This window comes from Brachyhypopomus gauderio, chromosome 1 (assembly GCF_052324685.1).
Source record: "Brachyhypopomus gauderio isolate BG-103 chromosome 1, BGAUD_0.2, whole genome shotgun sequence".
Taxonomy (NCBI): Eukaryota; Metazoa; Chordata; class Actinopteri; order Gymnotiformes; family Hypopomidae; genus Brachyhypopomus; species Brachyhypopomus gauderio.
Window position 1 is genome coordinate 44493671 of NC_135211.1, and position 24947 is coordinate 44518617.

The following is a 24947-nucleotide window of genomic DNA, read 5'->3' on the forward strand; positions in this document are numbered from 1 at the left end:
AGGCTTCTCTGCATAGATATCTGCCAAGATATTACTTGATGCAGGTGTGCATGCTATGGTGTGATGCATTTGTGAATCAGAGGAAAAGAAAGAGCTCAAGGGACAAGAGTGCCTGAATGTGTATCTATAGAGGTGTATACATCTATAACAGGGGTCACCAACCTTTTTGAAACTGGGAGCTACTTCTTGGAGACCAATTATTGCGGAGGGCTACCAGATGAATTCGCATCAATCTAACGGAAAGTTGTTGAGCGGGGGGGGGGGGGGGGGGTGGCGGGTGTCAATTGCTAAGCGGGAAGACCGCTAGCAACCGCGGACAATCTATAATAGTAGCAAAAACATAAACGATGCAGCGCTTTGGTGCATGGCAATATAGTGAGCTATTTTTAAAACAAGCCCGCGGGCGACTCGTGACGTCCTCGCGGGCACCACGTTGGTGACCCCTGATCTATAACATGTGTGGACACGAACAATATGAGATGCTCTTCGGACAAGTACTTCAATCTAGAAAATCCCTTATTTTATTTTATGGATTCAGCATATTTGGAAACTTTTACAACTTGAATACTGTAAAAGTATTCCAGGTACCTAAGCAGGTTGAGAAAATGCACTTGTATACCATTATTAAGTCATTAAAAGCAATATATGTGTTATTTATTTAACTTTTAGTTATAACATTTATTTAACTTTTAAATATTAGTGGTAATATATACAATATACTTAGCAGTAAATGTATTATGAGTAATAATGTATTATGAGACTCTTACATTGAATGTAATCATTTGTATACTGTGTTTAATAATAGAATAAACAGCACTTTGCATATAATGGAAAATTAATTTGCAAAGCAGGAGCACCAAGAACATTTCCTGTTCGACAGGTTCTTCTTCATGCCACATTTCGAGGAGCTGCACTACGTACGTCCTCAGCGACAGAATATCCAAAAGCAAAATGTGGTGTTTTTCGAAAGTGAACTTACACCAGAAACAACTTACAAGCAGAAACATCAAAACATTTTAAATGACATTTTAAAAACACAGTAGATCTTGAAGGGCACGTCATCTGGATTCTTTGAAAGGTGAGTGAATAATGATAGATCAACATTTTGACTCGGCTCTGTGGTGTATGGTGTATGTTTTGTTGTGAGTGAGAGTAAAACATTTGAAGAAACAGGTTTGTTTGCATTTAGATGGTGTCGACTGAAGATAAAAATCTTTGGTTAGGGTACCAAAAACTCTTCTGCTGTAAGTTTTTTGAATATCCTCAGATACATCTTTTTTTAGAAACTGTATATAGACATGTATCAGTAATTACAGAGATAACAATGACATTGCTTCAACATTATTTAAAAGTATCATGTAGACTTTTTACAAGTTGCATACGGTACAGTGAATTTATGTGATCTGTATTACAGCTTTTCTCGAATGGTTTGGCTCATTTCTTGAAACCGAAATTACATTCTGGAAACTCTAACATCATTTGGCACAACTGTCTTACAGATCAGTACAACAAAAGAGCTGACTTGCGTATATCTGCCCCAAAACTTATGCTTCAATGCTAAACCCGTTTTTCATTTAAAGAGTCAGTGCCACCAAAATAGTAAAGATTGGCATGCAATTGCTTTGGCCCAAAACAGACAGAACATTCTCAAGCATTTGGTGCTTTTATCAAAATAACCTGGATGGTTCAGCGCAACACCATGGTTAGCCTTCAGAAGCCCATATCCCTTCCATAACAATTGACCCATGTGTCAAAACTCAATTCCCTTCTCGTATGAATACCAAAATGCATTGTCTGTTTGGCATTGTGTGAGCACTTCAAGTCAAAATGGTTAGATGTGTTGTCACTATGGCAAAGGACTAACTAACATAATACAATGGTGCATAAAACTAAAAAAAGGATTTTACAAAGGTTAATCACACTTGAAACTAATAACGCCAAGGAAGTTGAAACCATTTTTATTCACTCAAAAATTAACTTGCTTACAATACTGTAGTGTAAAAAGCAAATGTAAACATAATGCCCATTCTGTAATGCAATCAAATAAAAATAGTCCTGTAAATAAAGTGGGGGTGTGGTTTCACTTCACTAGTCACTGTCCTCACCCTCCCTCACCTAGCCACCATCCTCAACCTCCTGGCCATCCACAACCTGCTCTCTGTCTGGCCATAGATTTTCATCCATCTCACAACGTATAATCTCCTTTGCAATGCAGCGATGGTAGAAATGACGTGCATGTCTCAACCTCCCCCTACACTGATTCCCTGTAATGCTTCACATGCAGCATCCATTGCTTGGAGCAGGGATCTCTGCTCTTGAGGATGATGGTCATACACTCTCCATCTCCAAGTGGAAAAAAAAACTATTTGATGGGATTGAGGAAAGGAGAGTAAGGGGGTAGGAAGTCCATCAGCATTCTTGGAGCCCAAGGTGGAAATTCACATTGTCCCATACAATGAAGTGGTGTGGTAGGTGAGGGGTGAGGCCCTATGAGACCTCTCTCATTTTCAGGGATCAAATCTATGTAAAGGCGATCCAGAAAAAAGAGGAGCTTCTCTGTATTGTATGAATGGGCATGTGGGTGGCCACACCATTCTCAGGAATGGCAGCACACACTGTCAGATTGCCCCCTCGCTGGCCTGAAAAATCCATTGTGGCTCGCTGGCCAATAATGATGGAGGAGACAGTACACCAAGGCACATTGGGATGAACTCGTCGACCTGCCTCTGCCATTGTGAGGCGATGGTTTATAACGTGGTCAATGAGTGTCACACAAATTTCATCTGGGACAACACAGTGTGATTATGCTCCTCTGTCTCTTCCCCCTGTCCCACCACCACGTACCCTCACTCCTCCTCTTCCTCATCTTCTTCTTCCCCCTGTTCCTCGAGCAGGAAGTTGCCTTCTAGCTTTTGTTGGGCTAGTTGCCTCCATGTTCAGAAATGTTATTGGTATAGTCAAGCTCTCTATATACAGACCTACATGATTGATAGCATTCACAAACATGGACAGCACCTGGCAAATATCTATCTGATTGGTTATCTGAGATGTGTGAACGTCCTCCTTCATTAGAAAGGTTCTAGTTTCAGCAGATTTTCAATTATAGTCATGAATTTACCAAATGTTTCAAAAGGTTGGTATGTGGTATTCGTGGTATAATGCTCTTGACTAATTTTGACAATTGAACAGATTGTTATGCATGCAATGGCTTATACAATGAAATATGCATGACGTTTTGGAGAGAACAGCCATTTGACTGAAAATCAGCTAATTAGTTTAAATCACCTTGATCAAATTACTAGGGAATTGTGCTAAATGTAGGCTACTTGTACTAAATCATTTGCAAAGATGCACAGGGATATTTGAGACATATACTAAAACAGTCCCCAACCTTTTTTGGGTAACATGTCAGACAATATTTTCATGGAGTTGAAAATATGTGTGTGTGTGTGTGTGTGTGTATGTGTGTGTGTGGGGGGGGTGATCAGACTCTGACAAAGACCTGGGGGCTATTCCACGAAGCGAGCTCATGAAAGCGGCGCTTATTAGAGTGAGCATCGCTTGAGTTAGCCAAACAGTTAACTTCCGTCTAGTTCCGTTCCACTAACGAAATCCAGACACAACCTGTTCCCGCTAATTCAAGCCAGGCTTTTGTAATCAGCGATCATGCGCGTGCACACAGTATTTAAACAGCCTCATTAATCGATATTCGAAAAGGCAAGAAAATGTCGAAAGAGCTGAAGAAACGAGCAGCTTTTTTGCTTCTTCTGCTGAACATGAGCTACTTATACGTATGTATGAGGAATATAAAGACATTATTACAAAGAAAGGCAACACATCCTGTATTCATAAAGTCAGAGAAGCTGCCTGGCAAAATATTGCAGACAGATTAAATGCGTGAGCATATAATTTAATCCATTCATTGGCATTTTAAAAGCATTTTTGGCATTTTTAAAATGAAAAACTATTTTAATACTAAATGTGACGTGCGGGCAGGGCGAAGGATGAGACACTGACTCCTTGCTTTCACAGCACTTTTAATGATCGATGATTATTGCGCAATAGCGCACGAGAAACATATAGATAACGCACACACGACATGCAGACTCAGACAACGACGAGCACAGGACACTGCGTGAACGCACATTAAATAGACAAACCACATAAGCCCCGCGTGATTACGAGACGAGCCACAGGTGAGACGGATTATCACAAGACACAACCACACCCCCGGAGATCCAGACACAGACGAGTAGACGTAGACACATGCCCAAAAGGGAGGGGCCGGGGTCCTCAACGTGACAGTAAATTAATAATGTTAATCATTTCTTGATTTAGAAGTAATATGAACAGGGTGGAGAGAACCTGGCAGCAGGTCAAGGTGAAATATAAAAATATACTCTGGAATGGTTAGTACAGTTGATTAGTCTCATGTGCAGGAAAAGGTAAAACACCATTAAATAACTGTATAAAATATTTTAGCAACCAGAAAGAAAACTGCTACTGCTGCTGGGCCTCCTGTAGCAGCCCTCACTCCTGCAGAAAACCTTGCTTTAGAGCAAAACGGCAAACGCCACATCATTGTGGAATTTGATGAATATATTAAGGAAGCGCTTAAGCACAAGGCAAACATTTTAAATTTCGTGGCAGACCGTCGCCTTACAAAGATGTTCTGCATCCCCAACGCTGTACAGAAATGCGCCACTGGCAAAGAAGCGCAAAGCTTATTAATACTCAGATACAAAGAATTTTTATTTTTTGTGATATAGAGTGTATGCTAATGTATGTTTGTTGACCATAACTGTGATTATACACTGTATTCCATTTTACACTGACCTGATTTTGTTAAGATTAAACCAATACATTGAAATGTGCAGAAACCTCACTGTAGGCGCCAGATGCCTATTTTATGCCTAGTTCAGAGTTTGCCCATGTTATGTGTATTTGGTGTTCATGTTTCATATTATAATATAATATTGATAAGATGTTTGATACTGGTTTAAATTTATGCTTAGTATATTTCATGGTTTTTTTTGTGAGAATATACGCAAAAGGATAATGTGGATTTAAAAGTAATTTTGGGAAGTGACGTGGTTGGCCTTTGGTGACACAGGTGGGCTAGGGCAGGGGACAGTGTGGTTAGAGGGACGCGGGAGAAGGAGGGTTGGAGGCTCACGGTTTTTCTGACCGTACGTGGAGCGTACCGTGGATCGTACCGTGGACGTAGTCACACTGTGGAACGATTATAGTGGAAACTTAAAAGGCAAAGTGTTCGTTTGTATTCGTTTTTATTATTATTTTGCATCAATAAAAAATACAAAACGTGACTTTTGTTGAAGATGTCGTTTACTTTTGGATCCTGAAACACGCGTCAGCCACAAAGCTCCGACCTAAAGAATTTTAGTTAGAATACCCTACACTCACTGATTAACAATGAATATGTACTCTGAAGATCAAAATATAAATTGCATTTAGAATAGTGGTGGGCCATTAATTTGGCATAGTGGTGTTTTTATCTGTGTATGTATATATATATATATATATATATATATATATATATATATATATATATATATATATATATATATATATACAGATAAAAACGGTCTGCAAGCGAATTAAATTTAATTAATGGTCGGCCGTTATCGGCGTTAACGCTGGTAATGCCATTTACGTCGTTAACGGCTGACCACTAGTTTGGAAATATAATTATGAAATTCTGATAGTAAAAACCTGCAATCATTCCAAACTAATAATTCCAGATATGATATGATATGTTACATCCACAGCAATTTAATGGATAGAACTGCAGTGGAACCTTGTTTCTCAATTCAGTTTCCCGGATGGCAAGACTGACATCACACGGCTCAGCCAATAGAAGCGGTCCAGCTAAGCTAAGCCTCAACTCTAGCCTGGTACAGAGCAGGTTTGTTCAAACGTATATGTTGCTGTAGTAACTGAGCGAGGCTTAAGTCTAGCCTCTTTCGTGGAACCGAATTTGAGCAAAATGAGCCAGGCTTGTCTTAAAAAGCCCGGCTTACTGAGTTAGCTCGCTTCGTGGAATACCCCCTAGCACAAGACGATACAAACACACAAACTATATACAAATAGTCTAACAAGCACCGCGTGAAACACATTAGACTAATGACACAAGTGAACCTACACGCCCCCCACGATGTACATAAAGACACAGGCTCTGTTCGAAATAGCCTACTACATACTGGATACTGCATACTGGACTCAGTGTATACTGGATACTGCATACTGGTCCTTGTAGTAGTATGCAGTACAGTTTCCAGTATCCGACAAAATCAAAGCATACTACAGGGTCATGTGAACGTGAAACCACCCATGATTAGTGATTCTTTTGAAGTCTCAAAATGGCGGACTATTTGTCGATTTTTAGAAGATACCACGAGAGAAGGCGGAGAAAGATTTTAACAGCTACCTTTATGGCATTCATTTTGAAGGAGTTTAACGTGAGTACAAAATATCTACTAACTCAGACAGATAAGAATAGCCTACCACACATTTATCACTACTGGTATCCACAGGGCTAAATACCAGTAGCCTACAGTGTATTGCCATCAACTCACTCTTGTCCAATATTGAAATTAATCATTTTTGCAATTTGCTACACATATGGGAATCTAGTAACTTTTAAAAACATACATTTAGGCTCGCACTCTCGCTCCGGATCGTCCACCATGTTTTTTTTTTTTTAAGGACGATATGAAACTGGCCGCGTTGCATGATGGGATGCAGTACACCACGAAGATAGCTCTGTTCGCGTACTGGAATATTTTGAGGAAGTAGTAGGTCATCCGGGTATGTTTCGCGTACTGGAAAATTTCATTTTGGTCACATACTGCATACGGCATACTGATTTGGGGCTTGATCAGTACGCCAGTAGTATGTAGTAGGCTATTTCGAACAGAGCCACAGACTACATTAAGACATGCCCGATGGGAGGGGTCTGGGGCTGTAGTGTGACAAAAACAAATATAAGCGGCATAAAAATCAAACTCACCAGACTCACTCGTCGTTGGGAGCGAATCCCAAAATATTTTATATTTTTCAAAATAAAACATCACTCAGACTCTGATCGTCGATAAAATATATTTATATATATTTTTTCTGTGCGGCTCAGTACTAAATGACCCACGGACCCACGGTCCGCGGTTTGGTGGTTGGGGACCGCTGTACTAAGACATTTGCAATTTGACTAAACCAATGAGAAATGCTATTCTGTTGTGAACAATTGCCAAGGGGTTTCAAGACTTGTCCATGTTGTTTTGAGAATGTCATCTCGGTTTCAAGAAATGAGCCAAACCAATCGAGAAAAACTGTAATGTATGATAACCAGTGTTACGAATAGGTAACTGCATCATTTTGTCAGTAACGGGATAATATAATTAATTACTTTTCCTGTCGTTACAACGCCGTTGACGTTACTGGTCATTAAAAGTGGTGCATATATTGATATACTAATAGTAATCCGAGCGGACCCCTGCCCAGGCTAGTGAGGAGTAACAGATCTCGATAGGTCACAGTTCTCGGTGCAACACATGTTTAACTTAACAAGTTAGTAAGCGATTGGCTAAGGCAGCGTTAAATAAATCAAATACCCAGTCTGGTACACATTCAGGAACTTCAAGTATTTTCTTAAATAATGTTTATATTGCAACCTTGAAAATGCAATTTTGTCTTCGGCTTGCTCCTGAATAGCCATATCTGCCTCTTCCCCGTTTGTGTCGTGTGTCACTGGGGTGCTTCGGCACGCGTGTAAAAACACTAGCTCTGATTGGCTACCATAACGCTGCCTACAACGGCGTTGTAACGACAGGAAAAGTAATTAATTATCAGAGTTGTATAGTAACGAAGTAGAACTACTTCACTACTGTACTTAAGTACAAAAATGCTGTATCTGTATTTTTTTTACTGGAGTATTATTTTTTTCTCCTACTTCCACTTTTACTTCACTACATATTTTCCATCAGTTTAATACTTTTACTCAGATAAATTTTTTACGTGCTGTATAGTTACTCGTTATAATTATAAACATGTTAGCTGGCGCTGTCACCGGGTCAAGCGATCAGGCTGTCTCATAAGAAAACTGCGCATGCCTTCAAAAATTCACCTTCGAAACACATCAATGTAAGTTATAAATATAACGCACAAAAGACACACCAGCTTGAGCTGTCAGTAAGCGCTATAGGTTAGATATCTTAGCTAACTAACCTAATTATGTTCATGACGTGCTGCAGTATTCACTTAACATTAGCTGGCAATCATAAAGGTGATGTCACGCTGAGTTGTGTTTTTAGCAGTAGTAAGCCGTGTGTCTTTTCATGCTGACTAATCATGTGCCCATTTTTTATAGTATAGTGTTTTTATAGGGTAAGGACATTTATTGAGGGTAAACACAGGGCAGTAGGCTCACCCTTAGAATCCGACAGACGGATTTTATGTCAAAAATACACCTCGTTTTCTCAGCTAAATTAAATTAAGGCGAACTTGTACTTCTGCATCAAACCTACGACGTAGCAGGACATAGGTTATCTGTTTTTTGTGTACGAAGTGTTAAGCCCAGTTTTTTAAGTTGCTACTTGTTTGTACATACAGAACACTTGTATTTGTGGTCTTTGACATCTTTGTAAGTTATATATAAAAACTATTGATAATCAAACTTTAACGGCTTTCTTTAATTAATTCAGAACACAATAGTTGTACTTTTTACTTTCAGTACTTGAGTAATACAGTACATTTTAGAATAAACTACTTGCAATACCTAAGTACAAAAAATGCTGAATACTTCTGTACTTCTACTTAAGTAAAGTTTTTAAAGAACACGTCCACTTCTACTCAAGTCAATGTTTTGATAGAATACTTGTACTTTTACTCAAGTATGGGTCTCTAATGCTTCGTTTTAATATGAGAATGCATGTTGATGTGTTTCCATCTTTGGCGGAGAATTTTTATAAGCAGATCTTACACACTGACTCATATAGGTTTGCTGGCTCTCCCTTTTAATTTGAAACAAATCCAAAATGCTGCCAATATGTAGCAGTGGTGTTTTTCTTTGAAACCCGTTCGCTTGACTCATAACTAGCACTCGTCGTCATTATGGGTTTTCCCCCTCTGTATGATCCTAGTGAAAACCGCCACTCCATAACCAATCAGTGAGCTCCAACTGCTGACCCCTCCTACAGATCTTTTTAATAAATGTGCCAATTTTTTCAAAGTACAGATTTGGCACGTTGCATCACGTCACATGGTTAATATACTGCCACAATTTTACAATACTGTCATCATACTGCCCAATCCTAGTAGGTGCTATTATTAGCTTAGCTCAGCAGGTTTTTAAAATAAATATATATTAAAACACACATATACTCCTGTTCCTTTCAGATGCACTTTTGAAATATTTAAATCCTGTTTCTACACATCCTGTGCCACCAGAAGACACATTATCAACCTTATTACCAGCATAACACCATCATATCCCCTCCACCTCAGTACACCAATATTTATTTATTATTAATATTTAAAAGTTGTCTAAAATAGTTTTAAAATATTTTTGAGCAATATATTGTTATACTGTAATATTTATAATTCATTTGGTTTTATTTGTTTCTTTAATACTGATTTTACTGTTTTACTGTTGTTCTAAAATAAATAATATTTATCAAAAACATAAAGCTTTGCAGTGTTTGTGTGAGTGTAAAACCAGTTGATTGATGATGCAGGGGGGGCCAACCAAAATCTCGCCTAGGGCACCACATTGGTCAGGGCCGGCTCTAATTATACCGTTACTGACAAAATGACGCCGTTACCATTCGCAACACTGACTGTCTGTGACGCTCAATCAGAGCACTCTGACATTTTGTTCCTTCCCTTATCCGTGTTTCTGCCCCTCAGTTACAACTTTTCTTTCTCTCTCTTCTTCTGTTAACACACTGTGGACTGAACAAATGTATAATGCTGTTTATGAACCCTGGTGGCTATGATCTGTCTGAAGATGACATCAAAACCTTTTACACTGTATAACAACTCTTGTGAATAACAATCTCCAGGTTTTAGTTAGAAACAAGAGTTGTGTTCATTTCTCACTTAAAGTATAAAGGAAATAGTGATTTGATTTATATCGTGAAATATATCGAAATTGACTGATATGAAAAAACGTATTGTGATAAGATATTTTCCCATATCGCCCAGCTCTAGGTACAGTCAAAGACTAACACTCCCTTTTCCACAGGAGCCTGACTACAGCATCTTATCACTTCACTATTCGCCTTTTGTGCAACCAGACACTGCAGTAACTATGAGACGTATCCATTTATTCATGGTGTTTAGTGGTGAGTAATGATGCTGTGATGCATGTACAAAGAAATGTGTGACTAAATTATATTATATATATATAAAACTCTAAAACATTTTTCTTTTTTTTTCAGCCTTTTGTCAGTACATTTGTGTAAGTACATACAGCACAACAATGGAGCCAATAACTTTACTTAATTCAACTGGTGGAGCTGCATCCACATCTAGCATTTCCTCAGATACCCCATTCATTTCAATGGATCATGTGACAAATAGCACAGAAAAAACAACCACAGTTGAGACACAAACTGTGTCTGAAACCTCAAGATGTAATACATCTAAGACATTAAGCAACGGTACAGTTCTTGAAATAAATTCATGTGGGACTTTCTCCAATGTTATGACATCCCAGAGTCTGGATACAATACTCGACGGCATACAACCAAAACTTGTTCTCAATACAGCAGATCAATCATCTTCATCATCATCTTCTTCAAATTCATCTTCCACAACCACAGTACAGTCTATAGATAATGGTACTGCATTAAAAAATATAACCAATTTCAAGACCCTGGATCCAATTAATGTAACCACAAACAAAGACTCTACATCCTCAAACATGCTTTTTTCTTCAGATAACAATCTAAATATGACCTATACAGTCCCCATGATGTCAAGCCCCAATGTTATGACTTCTCGATCACGGACAACCAAAAGAGATCATTTATTTAAATCATCATCATCAACAGAGCTCCAAGTAACTTCCTTTGTGGATAAATTAGCATCATCTGTAACGTCTGGTACTCAGACAATGGCAGTATACAAACACAATAGTGATATAACATCAACTGACTCAAACCTGTATAGCACATCCGCCAGGAATACCACTGAAAGTACAATTCTTTCAGGTCACACTACACATGGAACATCTGCGAAAATAACTAACAATATCTCAGCACCTTCCATTTTATCAACAAGTTCACCATCAATCAGCAATGTTGTTCCAGAAACTCTGCAAATGCTAACAACTGTTTTAACATCTAAGATAACAGATACTGACACTCAAAATGTCATTTCAACATCCAAACCACTGGCATTCACAACCAAAACAACTTCTGGATCAGAGAATGGCACCCCTACAAATCAAACATGGGAATCAAGTTCAAGTAATAACCATAGTTTGGCACCTACAAGTCAATCAACACGTACAACTACAACTTCAGCAACTACAACTTATCCTCAAATTTCTACATCAGAGTCAAAGGGTTCTGTAGGTGGAATGTCTACAAAATTGTCTGCCAGCAGCCACACTTCACACACAGCAACTGAACCTGTGACTCCTGATACAAAGACAAGTGCAGGAACTTTAACTTCATTACAATCTGAATCATTATTTACTAATACCAATGAATCTGGTCATGCAAACAAATTTATTACAGTATTTACAAATGCAAGTGGAATATCTTCCTCAAATTCAAGCATCACTACTACTTATGCTTCTTCAAGTAATGTGAGCAACATTCCTAACAACACAACTGTCACAACTTCAACATCCACATCAAAAAACAATGTGTCATTTTCAACTATCACCAGTAACTCTCCAACAATTGACCACATGCATGAATCCTCAAAGACAACTGATGCAATGTCAGTTGACACCAGTCAAATGACAAATCAAACAGGCTTGAACACCAACATAGAGAATACTCAAAACACAATTTCAAACTCCACAGGTGGATCCACTCCTGGAATCTTACATCATGCAACTGATCCCTCCACAAGATCTTCTATGTCATCAATGACTTCCCTTACAACAGGTAGTGAAACAAACACTCACACATCATTTTTGACTCCAAGGTCAGTGGGTTCTGCACATGGAATGTCTACAGAATTATCATCCAGCAGCTACACTTCAAATACAGACTCTAGTAGCTCTGCATACACTGATTCAAATGACAATATTTCTGCTGCAGCTCTATCATTCAAAGCAACTCAACCAATCAGTGTATCACCTGATTCAAGAACCCAGCTGTCAGGCAGTCCTACATACAGTGGTGGTAGTGGCAACATTCTGAACTCTGAAGTCACAACTGTTACATCACCTCTTGTGTTGACATCTAGGCCAAACAGTTTATCTTCTGATTCTAGCACCATGTCACCAGGCATTACAGGCAGTCAAATAAAGAGTTTAATGTCAGAATCAACAACTACAGCCTATCCTCAAATTTCCACTCCAGAGTTAAAGGGTTCTGCAAATGAAATGTCTACACAATTGTCAGCCAGCAGCCACATTTCACACACAGTAACTGAACTTGTGACTCCAGATACCAAGAGAAGCACTGGAACTGGACCTCTAACTTCATCACCATCTGAATTTCCTTTAAATACCACCCATACAAATGCTGGTACTTCTGTGGTATTTGCAAATGCAACTGGAATATCATCTTCAAATACTAGCATCAGTATGACCTATGCTTCTTCAAGAGGTTCTGGCAACATTACTAACAAAACAATCATCACAACCTCAACATCCATGGCAGAAAATACTGTGTCATTTCCTACTTTCACCCATGAATCTTCAACACAAAATGACAGAAATGAATCCTTAAACACAACTGGTGTGATGTCAGCTCAAGCAGGCATGAATACCAACACAGAGATCATCCCCAAGACATTTTCAAACTCCTCTGAAGGATTCCATCGTGAAACATTAGAGGGCACAGATAATATTACCTCATCAACTCCTACACTGCCAGTTGTTTCCTTTACCAAAAACAGTAAGAATATTTCCACTCCAAGTTCAGAGGTTTCTATAATTTCTACAGACAAAGTATCTACAGAAGTATCATCCAGTGACCACACTTCATTCACAGTGACTAAACCTATACCTCTAGATACTGAGGCAAGCACAGGAATTGTACCGCTGACTTCACCACCATCTTCTTTTAATACCACACATGCAACTGACCATATGAGTAAAGTTAGTTATCCTACAGTATTTGCAAATGAGAATGGAAGCTCCTTATCAAATACAACCATCGGTACAAATACTGCTTCTTCAAATAGTAATGGCAATATTATTAACAAAACAACTGTCACAACCTCAACATTCAAGGCAGATAATACAGCCTCTTTTCTTATTTCTACCAGTGACACTTCAATGTATAATCAGATAAATGAATCCACCAAGACAACTAGTGTAATGTCAGCTAATGTCAGCAAGACAACTCTAACAGACATGAACACCAAAACAGAGATCCAGAAGACCACATTTTCAAACTCTTTAGGAGGATCCAATCATGAAACCTTGGAGAGCACAGCTGACAACAATGCAACTAGCATGCCCTCATCAAATCCACGTATCAGTACAAACTTAGTCTCAAATGGTACTGGCAACTCTGAAGTCACAACTGTTACATCACCTTTTGTGTCGATATCTCAGGCAAACAGTTTATCTTCTGATTCGAGCACCATGAAACCAAGCATTACAGGTAGTCAAACAAAGAGTCTAATGTCATTGTCAGAATCAACATCTACAGCCTATCCTCAGATTTCCACTCCAGAGTCAAAGGGATCTGCAAATGGAGTCGCTACAGAATCGCCAGCCAGCAACCACACTTCAGCCACACGTCAGGCAGCAACACTCACACCAACTGAGTCTGTGACTCCAGTTATTGAGACAAGCACAGGAAATGAAGCTCTGATTTCCCCACCTGAATCATCATTTAATACAACCCATGCAACTGCTTATACAAATGAAGCTGGTATTCCTGTGGTACTCTCAAATGTAAGTGAAATGTCCTCTTCAAATATAAGCATCAGTATAACCTATGCTTCTTTAGGTGGTGAGGGCAACATTAATAATAAAACTACAACTTTAACTTCAATGTCTTTAAAAAATGGGTCATTTCCAACTGTTAAGAGTGATTCTTTAACCACTGACCACAAGCATGAATCCTCAAATACCACTGGTGTGATGTCTACTGATGCCAGTCAGAACAAAACTCAAACAGTCACAAGCATCAACATGGAGACTAACCAAAACAAGACACTTTCAAATTCCTCAACGGGAACATCACCTGGTATCTTAAAGGGTACAGCTAATATTTCCACAGCATCCTCTATGCCAACAGTTACTGCTGTTACAACAGGTAGACCAAAAAATACTCATACATCATTTTCAGGACCCACAATTGGAGCTAATCAGCAAATTTCCACTTCAGGGTCAAAGGTTTCTACAAATAGGCCTACAGTGTCTACAGAGTTGTCTACCAATGCCAGCATTGCATTCACAGTCACTGAATCTGTGACTCCAGGTGCTGAGACAAACACAGGAACTGAACTTCTGACTTCATCATCTAAATCATCATTTAATGCCACCCATGAAACTAGTTCTACAACTGAAGCTGGTATAATGGTATTTCTAAATGCAAGCGGAATGCCCTCTTCAAATACAAGCATCAATACAGCCTATGCGTCTTCAAGTGCTGCGGGCAATATTATTAACAAACCAACTGTCACAACTTCAAATTCCATGTTGCAAAATACCGAGCCTCTTTCTACTATCACCAGTACCTCTTCAATAGTTAATTGCAGGAACGAATCCTCAAAGTCCACAGCTGTGATGGCACCTGCTGCGAGTCAGAACACAACTCAAACAGTCATGAACATCAGCAAAGAAAATATCCCAAACTCAGCACTTTCAAACTCCTCAGGAGACTCCACTCATGGAATCTTAGAGGGTGCAAATGGTTCTATCACAGCATCTAATAAGTGGCCAATTACTTCATTTTCAACAGGAAGTCAAACATATAATGACACATCACTTTTAGCACCCCAAACCCCATTGTCTTCTCCAAGGTCAGAGGTTTCTACAAATAAAGTGTCTACAGTATTGTCATCCAGCAGCAGCACTTCATCCACAGTGACTGAATCTATGACTCTGGACAGGGGGGAAAGCACTGGAACTGAAGCTCTGACTTCACCGCCATCTTCTTTTAATACCACACATGCAACTGACCACATGAGTAAAGTTGGTTATCCTACAGTAATTGCAAATGGGAATGAAAGGTCCACATCAAATACAACTATCAGTTTAAATAATGCTTTTTCAAATACTATTGGCAACATTACTAACAAAACAACCATCACCAACTCAACATCCAAGGCAGAAAATTATGTGGCATTTCCTACTTTCACCAGTGACTCTTTAACACATAATTATATCAATGAATCCACAAAGACAACTGGTGTGATGACAGCTAATGTGAGCAAGACAAGTCAAACAGACACGAACACAGAGATCATTCAGAAGACAAGCACAGTTGATATTACCTTATCATCTCCTACACTGTCAGTTGTTTCCCTCATCACAGATGGTAAGACAAACACTCCGGTTTCCTTTTCTGGATCCACATCTAAAGCATATGTTTCGTTGTCCACTGCAGAATCAGAGGGTACCTCAAATGGAGTGTCTACAGAATTGTCAAACAGCAGCCACATTTCACACATTGTAACTAAACCAGTGACTCCCGGTACTGAGACAAGCACAGGAACCGAACCTCTGACTTCCTCACCATCTAATACCACTCAACCAACTGGTTTTACAAATAAACCTGGTACTCCTATGGTATTTCTAAATGCAAGTGGAATGTTCTCTTCAAATACAAGCATCAACAGAACCTATGCTTCAAGCTCTGCGGGCAACAATATTAACAATTCATTTGTCACAACTTCAATGTCACAAAATACTGAGCCTCTTTCTACTATCACCAGTAATTTTTCAACAGTAAACCATAGTAATGAATCTTCAAAGCCCACTGCTGTGATGTCAGCTGATGACAGCCAGAACACAACTCAAACTGTCAGCATAGAAAATACCCAAAACTCAGCACTTTCAAACTCTTCAGGAGACTCCACTCATGAAATCTTAAAGGATACAAGTGGTTCTACCACAGCATCTCATAAGTGGCCAATTACGTCCCTTTCAACAGGTAGTCAAAAACATACTCAAACACCACTTTTAGGACCTGAAACTTCAGATAATGTTACATTTTCCACTACAAGGTCAAATGGTTCTACAAATGGAATGTCAACAGAATTGTCAGCCAGCAATCACACTTCACACACAGTGACTGAATTGATGACTCCAGGTACTAAGACAAGCACAGAAACTGAACAACTGGATTCATCACCATCTAAATCATCGTTTAATACCACCAGTGCAACTGGTTTTACAAAAGAAGCTGGGAATCCTATGGTATTCACAAATTCAAGTGGAATGTCTTATTCAAATACAAGCATTGGAACAACCTACGCTTCTTCAAGTGGTGTAGCCAATATTATTAACAACACTGGTGTGATGTCAACTGATGTCAATCAGACAACATCTCAAGCAGGCATGAACACCAACACAAAGAAAACAGCACAGTCAAACTCCTCAGGAGGGTCCACTCATGGAATTTTAGAGGGTACAAGTGATAATGTCACAGTATCTCCCAAGTGGTCAATTACTGCCCTTACAACAGGTAGTCAAACAAACACTCATACATCATTTTTAAATCCCACAACAGCTTATATTCCATCTCCAATTCCAGGATCAGAAGTGTCTACAATTGGAATATCTACTGAATTGATAGGTAGCAATGACAATTCATTGACTCCTGATACCAAGACAAGTAAGGGAGCTGTAACACCAACGTCATCACCACTATCTTCTTTTAATACCACCCATGAAAATGGTTATACAAATGAAGCTGGCACTTCTATGGTATTTGTAAATACAAGTGGAATCTCATCTTCTAATACACGCAACAACATTACCTATGGTTCTTTAAATGGTGTTGGAAACATTAACAAAACCACCACAGGCTCAATATCCATGTCAGCAAATGTGCCATTTTCAACCGTCACCAGTGACTCTTCAACACAAAATCACAGAAATGAATCCTCAAAGACTACTGATGCGATGTCAGCTGACACCAGACAGACAACAAGTCAAACAGGCATGAAAACCAACATGCTTTTAAATTCTTCAGAAGTATCAACTCATCAAATCTCAAAGAGTAACACTGATACTACCTCATCAACTTCTAAGTTGTCAGTTAGTTCCCTTATGACAGAAAGTCACATACAAACACAGATGTTGTTTTCAGAACCCACACATGCAACTTCTCTTCCATTCTCCACTTCAGGGTCAGAAATGTCTGCCAATGGAGTGTCTACAGAATTGTCTGCAAGCAGCCCCACTTCATTCACACTGACAAAACATACGACTCCAGATTCTGATACAAGCACAAGAACTGTTCCTCTGACTTCATCTGAATCATCATTTACTAGTAGTGATGAATCTGGTCATACAAACACAGCTATTACATTATTTACAAATGCAAAAGGAATAACTCCAAGCATCAATACAAACTTTGCCTCAAATGGTGCTGGAAAGACTCTGAACTCTGAAGTCACAACTGTTACATCACCTTTTATGTTGCCATCTAAGCCAAACAGTTCATCTTCTGATTCCAGCACCATGCCACCAGGCATTACAGGTAGTCAAACAAAGAGTCTAATGTCATTGCTAGAATCAACAATTACAACTCATCCTCAAATTTCTACTTCAGAGTCAATGGGTTCTGTAGATGGAATGTCTACAAAATTGTCTGCCAGCAGCCACACTTCACACACAGCAACTGAACCTGTGACTCCCGATAGTGCAGGAACTTTAACTTCATTACAATCTGAAACATTATTTACAAATACCAATGAATCTGGTCATGCAAACAAATTTATTACAGTATTTACAAATGCAAGTGGAATATCTTCCTCAAATACAAGCATCACTACTGCTTATGCTTCTTCAAGCAATGTGAGCAACATTACTAACAACACAATTGTCACAACTTCAACATCCACATCAAAAAACAATGTGTCATTTTCAACTATCACCAGTAACTCTCCAACAGTTGACCACAGGCATGAATCCTCAAAGACAACTGATGCAATGTCAGTTGACACCAGTCAAATGACAAATCAAACAGGCTTGAACACCAACATGGAGAATACTCAAAACACAATATCAAACTCGACAGGTGGATCCACTCCTGGAATCTTACATCATGCAACTGATCCCTCCACAAGATCTTCTATGTCATCAATGACTTCCCTTACAACGGGTAGTGAAACAAACACTCACACATCATTTTTGACTCCAAGGTCAGTGGGTTCTGCACATGGAATGTCTACAGAATTGTCATCCAGCAGCTACACTTCAAATACAGACTCTAGTAGCTCTGCTTACACTGATTCAAATGACAATATTTCTGCTGCAGCTCTATCATCCAAAGCATCTCAACCAATCAGTGTATCACCTGATTCGAGAACCCAGCTGTCAGGCAGTCCTACATACAGTGGTGGTGGTGGCAACATTCTGAACTCTGAAGTCACAACTGTTACATCACCTCTTGTGTTGACATCTAAGCCAAACAGTTTATCTTCTGATTCCAGCACCATGTCACCAGGCATTACAGGCAGTCAAACAAAGAGTTTAATATCAGAATCAACAACTACAGCCTATCCTCAAATTTCCACTCCAGAGTCAAAGGGTTCTGCAAATGAAATGTCTACACAATTGTCAGCCAGCAGCCACATTTCACACACAGTAACTGAACTTGTGACTCCATATACCAAGAGAAGCACTGGAACTGGACCTCTAACTTCATCACCATCTGAATTTCCTTTAAATACCACCCATACAAATGCTGGTACTTCTGTGGTATTTGCAAATGCAACTGGAATATCATCTTCAAATACTAGCATCAGTATGACCTATGCTTCTTCAAGAGGTTCTGGCAACATTACTAACAAAACAATCATCACAACCTCAACATCCATGGTAGAAAATACTGCGTCATTTCTTACTTTCACCCATGAATCTTCAACACACAATGACATAAATGAATCCTTAAACACAACTGGTGTGATGTCAGCTCAAGCAGGCATGAATACCAACACAGAGATCATCCCCAAGACATTTTCAAACTCCTCTGAAGGATTCCATCGTGAGACATTAGAGGGCACAGATAATATTACCTCATCAACTCCTACACTGCCAGTTGTTTCCCTTACCAAAAACAGTAAGAATATTTCCACTCCAAGTTCAGAGGTTTCTATAATTTCTACAAACAAAGCATCTACAGAAGTATCATCCAGTGACCACACTTCATTCACAGTGACTAAACCTATACCTCTAGATACTGAGGCAAGCACAGGAATTGTACCGCTGACTTCACTACCATCTTCTTTTAATACCAGTACAGTATTGTCATCCAGCAGCAGCACTTCATCCACAGTGACTGAATCTATGACTCCGGACAGGGGGGAAAGCACTGGAACTGAAGTTCTGACTTCACCGCCATCTTCTTTTAATACCACACATTCAACTGACCATATGAGTAAAGTTAGTTATCCTACAGTAATTGCAAATGAGAATGGAAGCTCCTTATCAAATACAACCATCGGTACAAATACTGCTTCTTCTTCAGGCAGCAGCCACATTTCACACACAGTAACTGAACTTGTGACTCCAGATACCAAGAGAAGCACTGGAACTGGACCTCTAACTTCATCACCATCTGAATTACCCTTAAATACCACCCATACAAATGCTGGTACTTCTGTGGTATTTGCAAATGCAACTGGAATATCATCTTCAAATACTAGCATCAGTATGACCTATGATCCAAGTGGTGCTGAAAACAGCATGAACAAATCAACAACCTCAGCATTTACAACAGAAAATAGCATGTCATTTTCAACAGCTAACCAAAGAGGTGAATTTTCAAATACCAGTCCTGTTACATCAGTTGACCCCAGCAAAAACACCTCTCACATGGGCATGAACACCAACACAGAGACCACACATTCAAACTCCTCAGTGGGAGCCACTCATGAAATCATAGTGAGTACTACTGGTACTAACTTATTACCTTTTAACTCGTCAACCAGCTACAGGTACAACCAAACTACAACCAAGGCTCCATATGTGGAGACCGCATTATCTAGTAATCCATCAGCAACGGTATCATCTGAATCAATTACTGTATTAAATAATTCCAATAGGAACACAGATATATCACTTTCGGGAATCACTATAACTAAACCTCAACCTCCTATTACACAATCAGAGTTTTCTGGAAATAATATATCTACAGAATTGGCAGTCAACAACCATTCATTCACAGGAACTAAACCTGCAACTGAAGACTCTGGAACTAGAACAGGAACTATACCACTCACTTTGCCACAATCTGAATCATCTATTAGCAGTTATGCACCAGGTCCAGCACATGAAGCAACATTTGAAAGTAAAAGTAGCAAGTCTTCATTAAATGCAAGCATCAGTACAAACTTCGCTCCATCAAGTGGTGCTGGTAATCTTATTAAAAACATAACTGCGATGACTACAATACCCACATCAGAAAATATTGCTTCATTTTCTACTGTCACCAGTGAGTCTTCATCTATGAGACCCAGATATGAATCTTCACACACCACTCATGAAACTTTGGAAAACAAAACTAACAACAACTCATCATCTGCCGACTTATCAGTTAGTTCGCTTACAACAATTTCACCTTATTTCTCCAATGTTACTAGAACTGCTGAATCGGTACAAACATCGTTAGCATCAGGTCAATCTGTAACCCAAATTCCAACTGCACAAACTCCTAAAGTAACTAATTTTACAGCACATACTACCATGACATCACTACAAACAGATTTGACCAGCTCTGTGTACAATGGAGTAAACATTTCTGTCTCATTCAAATCAAGCACAGACAAACCTCAGTTAACAACCCCACTAGATTTGTATTCCAACACTTCCCATCATGATATTTCAGTCAGTCCTTCAAGCACCCCTGTATTGTTTTATAACTCTAGTAGCAAACCTATCTCTGAAATGCCATTGCCTTCACAATCCTCTAGTGTCATAGAGACTACTAAAGTAACAATATATTCAATACCTAAGACGACCACAGGGCCACAAACATCCACTCTTTCACCTACAGCTTCATCATTCATTAGCGCTCAAGAACCTGCTACAACAAGAACAAAAGATGCTGTAGTCAGTCCAACAGTAGTGTCATTAAATGACACGCTTGGAGCCAGTGCACAGACTGCAAACACAGCTGCTACAAAAATGTATCAAACATCAGACATGATTGTGACACCACAAGAAATATCATCTACTTTCAATGAAATCGGCACAGAATCTATGACAAGCCCAGTGAATGAAGAAACTGCATCATTTACTATATCTGCAAATAGGACCTTCTTAACAGTTGCTTCTACAATGTCTGAAAGCACCATAAAGCCATTAACACAGAATAAGGAAAGTAATTCTACGAGCAGTCTTGAAAACACTGTTACAAGCACATCTTTTGGATCCAATACAAAAGCCCCAACAAGCACTTTACCTCCAGTGACTTTAACATCTGATATGCCAACAGCTGAAACCAACAAACCATCAATGACAGATTTGCTTACAACCAAATTCCTTTCTTCCTTTATGGAATCTTCCACCAATCAAACTACTTTTTTATTCACATCATTACAATCCTCAAATGAGAACAATGCCACAAGGTCACCAAATCTCAACCAGGCAACCGTGCAATCACAACAAAGCACTTCCATCCCAGAATATGTATCTGAAATAACAACCAAACCATCTATCAACAGTACCCACGTCTCATACAAAATCAGTGAGAGTACATCTGAAGAGCATAAGAAAAGTGCAGTGGGTACAGGATACACATCATCAGTTAATACATCATTCAGTACCTCTTCAACAATTATTTCATCTTCTCTTCCTTTATCATCTTTGCAAGCATCATCTAATCCAACTGCTCCCTCAATACCTTCCATGCAATCATCAACCTTAATGAACTCCAAAAATTATAGTGGATACACAGTTGACAACTTAAGTGTCAAAAGCCCAACATCATCATCAGAAGATATTAAGTCACAGAAATTGGACACAACCGTCACTTCAGATCCAGAGAAAAAACTCACAACTGTTCAGATGTCCCCGCCCATGTCTGATATTTCATTTCAAACAAGCAGAGTCACATTAGCTAATACAGTAGATGGAGCCTCTGTACAAACTACTATAACAAAAGCTACTACCTCTTCTACTGAATTAACAATGAGTACTCCTTCTGAAATACTAGCAAGTTCTACAGTTTCGCCAACACTCCAAGTTGCTTCAGAAGCTGTTATGACCAACGAGTCCACAACTTCAGTTGTGTCTAGAGGACAGACTGTGTCTTCATCACTCATGAACAATATTACCGTGGATGCCACTCTTGGTAAACCAGTGACTTCAGATAATTATTCTGCATCCCAAAATGCATATCAAACCATCATACCACTAACAACCTCGCCCTCAGTATCCAAACAAATGACAACTGATCAATTTAGATCAGATAAAACATTGTCAAATACTCCTGCAATGAATGCAACCACTGAAAGATCTACAGACCAGGGCACAATGTCAAATAATAATCAGAGTTCTGCTACAACTCCCATAACTTTTCACACTCAAAGAATTACAAATCACATAGTACCATCAGTTACCACAGAATCAAATTCAACATATGGGTCTCCAACAAATATGACTTTAAACAGCAATGATGCGCTGAGTACCCTTCCAAATCCTTCTCAAACCAGTACTGGGGTAAAAATCCAGCCTCTACCAGATTCAGTCATTAAAGGACAAATTATATTCTTCACAGACAATGCTAAAGTTCCACTGTTTAAACGCATTACATTTGATTATCCTATTGTGCAGAGCGGGACTTTTATGACCACAAACAATTAACATCCATCACTCTACAGACAACACTGAAAATGTATTAGGCTAAGTTTTTAAAAAGTAGTAAACAAAAAAACATATCAAATATAATGATGATTTATATATATATAATGTGTGTATTTGATAACTGTACTATACAATATACTTGTGAAACTAATTTATGTTTTGTTATGGCAAAATGCTTGGGAACTTTTTACTTCTAGGGAACAGGAACATTTTGTAAAGTGCTGCAAAGGGTCAAGCTGACTTTTTTAAAGATTAAAACATTTATACACCTCTGTATTTTGATTTTTATCTCTGTTATTGTATTTTGAATAAAAGCTGGGGTGGTGTAAGGATGGTGTAAAACCAATGTCTGTATCAGATTCAGATTCTTAAGTGTCATTGTAATGAGTACAATGAAAGTTAGTGTTATTCAGTCTTTTTGTCCTAACTTGTGTGTGTGTGTGTGTGTGTGTGTGTGTGTATTACACTCAAATAACACTCAATTACATTCAACTATACTCAGATACATCATACAACACTCAGATGTTACTGGTGTTAAACAAATGAATTGCGACAATTTAAATAACATAAAGCCATTTGTTCATCAATGACAAAATAGTGAATACATTACATTAATAATGTACAGATTTTTTAAGTGAAAGACAAGGATAGCTGGACATTTGAATTTTATTCATCCTCATTCATGAGTGCAGTGTTTTGTTTTGCATTATTAAAAATACACCCATGCTCATTGAAGACTGTCTGAGACGTGTACCACTTTATTTGCTACACCTGTACAACTGCTCATTAATCAGCCAATCAGTTATCTAATCAGCCAATCACATTGCGGCAACTCTGCACACTGAGGCATGTACATATGGTGAAGACTACCTGCTGAAGTTCAAATAAAGCATTAAAAAAGAGAGATGATCAGGAAGAATGACAAAACCCTGAAATAGTGTCACCATGGAATTTTAAAAAGCATCATGAATCCTTTCTTAATAAAAATATAATAAGTAAATAAATAGAAAATAGAATAAGAACTAAAAAAAGCTATAAACATTGACACAAACATCTGCTTGAGGTCCTGTTAATGAAGGTTAGAATATAAACTCCAGAGTGTGTGATGTCATATACCTGAAAAGTAAATATAATTAATGGCTCATGCTACAAAAATAGATGAATATTTAGACACAGTGCACACATACCTAATTACTACATTTTATTACTGGCAAAGAGACAGCACTGAAAATACTCAGCACAGTAGCAAAGAGAAATCATTTTGAATTTGATCTAAACTTCAAACTTTTTTTAATTCAAAGATTTTTTTTGATAATTTAGGATTATAGCATTAACAATCTGAGCAGTTTACTAATGAATGAACAATTACATCTACTACCATAGCTGCACTCATTGATACTTTACTGGATCTGACAAACAGTGATCCACTTGTAGCTTCGGAAGGGCTAGAGCAGACGTGTCAAACTCATTTTCACCGCGGGCCACATCAGCAAAATCGTTTTCCAAAGAGGGCCATATGTAACTTATAAATGTAACTACTCCTTAATGTTAAATAACTGAATTCATTACTTATTCAAGTTTGTATAGATGTAAAAAATATGTTTGTTGCTCTGTTATAACATAAATCCTTTTTTAATTTGTTAGATTATGAAACCCACATTACTCCATCAATCAACGATCAAACTATCCAAATGAATAAAGAAAAATAACAAAGATGTTACATATACTTGAAATATCAAATAACTAGTGC

General features: G+C 38.5%; 1 protein-coding gene and 1 long non-coding RNA gene across 2 annotated transcripts; both read left to right on the forward strand.

Annotated features, from left to right (window-relative positions):
* The first annotated feature begins 953 nt into the window (after positions 1 to 953).
* On the forward strand, positions 954 to 10551 carry LOC143527595 (uncharacterized). The gene is made up of 3 exons (XR_013134191.1): positions 954 to 1078; positions 10259 to 10358; positions 10455 to 10551. It is a non-coding gene; the product is annotated as an uncharacterized LOC143527595 (long non-coding RNA).
* Positions 10552 to 13413: 2862 nt separating this feature from the next.
* LOC143521872 (uncharacterized) lies at positions 13414 to 23843 on the forward strand. The gene has a single exon (XM_077015322.1). The coding sequence runs from the start codon at positions 13481 to 13483 to the stop codon at positions 23195 to 23197; it is 9717 nt and encodes a 3238-aa protein (XP_076871437.1). The 5' UTR covers positions 13414 to 13480; the 3' UTR covers positions 23198 to 23843.
* Positions 23844 to 24947: the final 1104 nt, after the last annotated feature.

What these genes read in the sequence shown, in the direction of transcription:
- LOC143521872 (XM_077015322.1), top strand. Translation starts at nt 13,481, where the DNA reads ATGTATAATCAGATAAATGAATCCACCAAGACAACTAGTGTAATGTCA.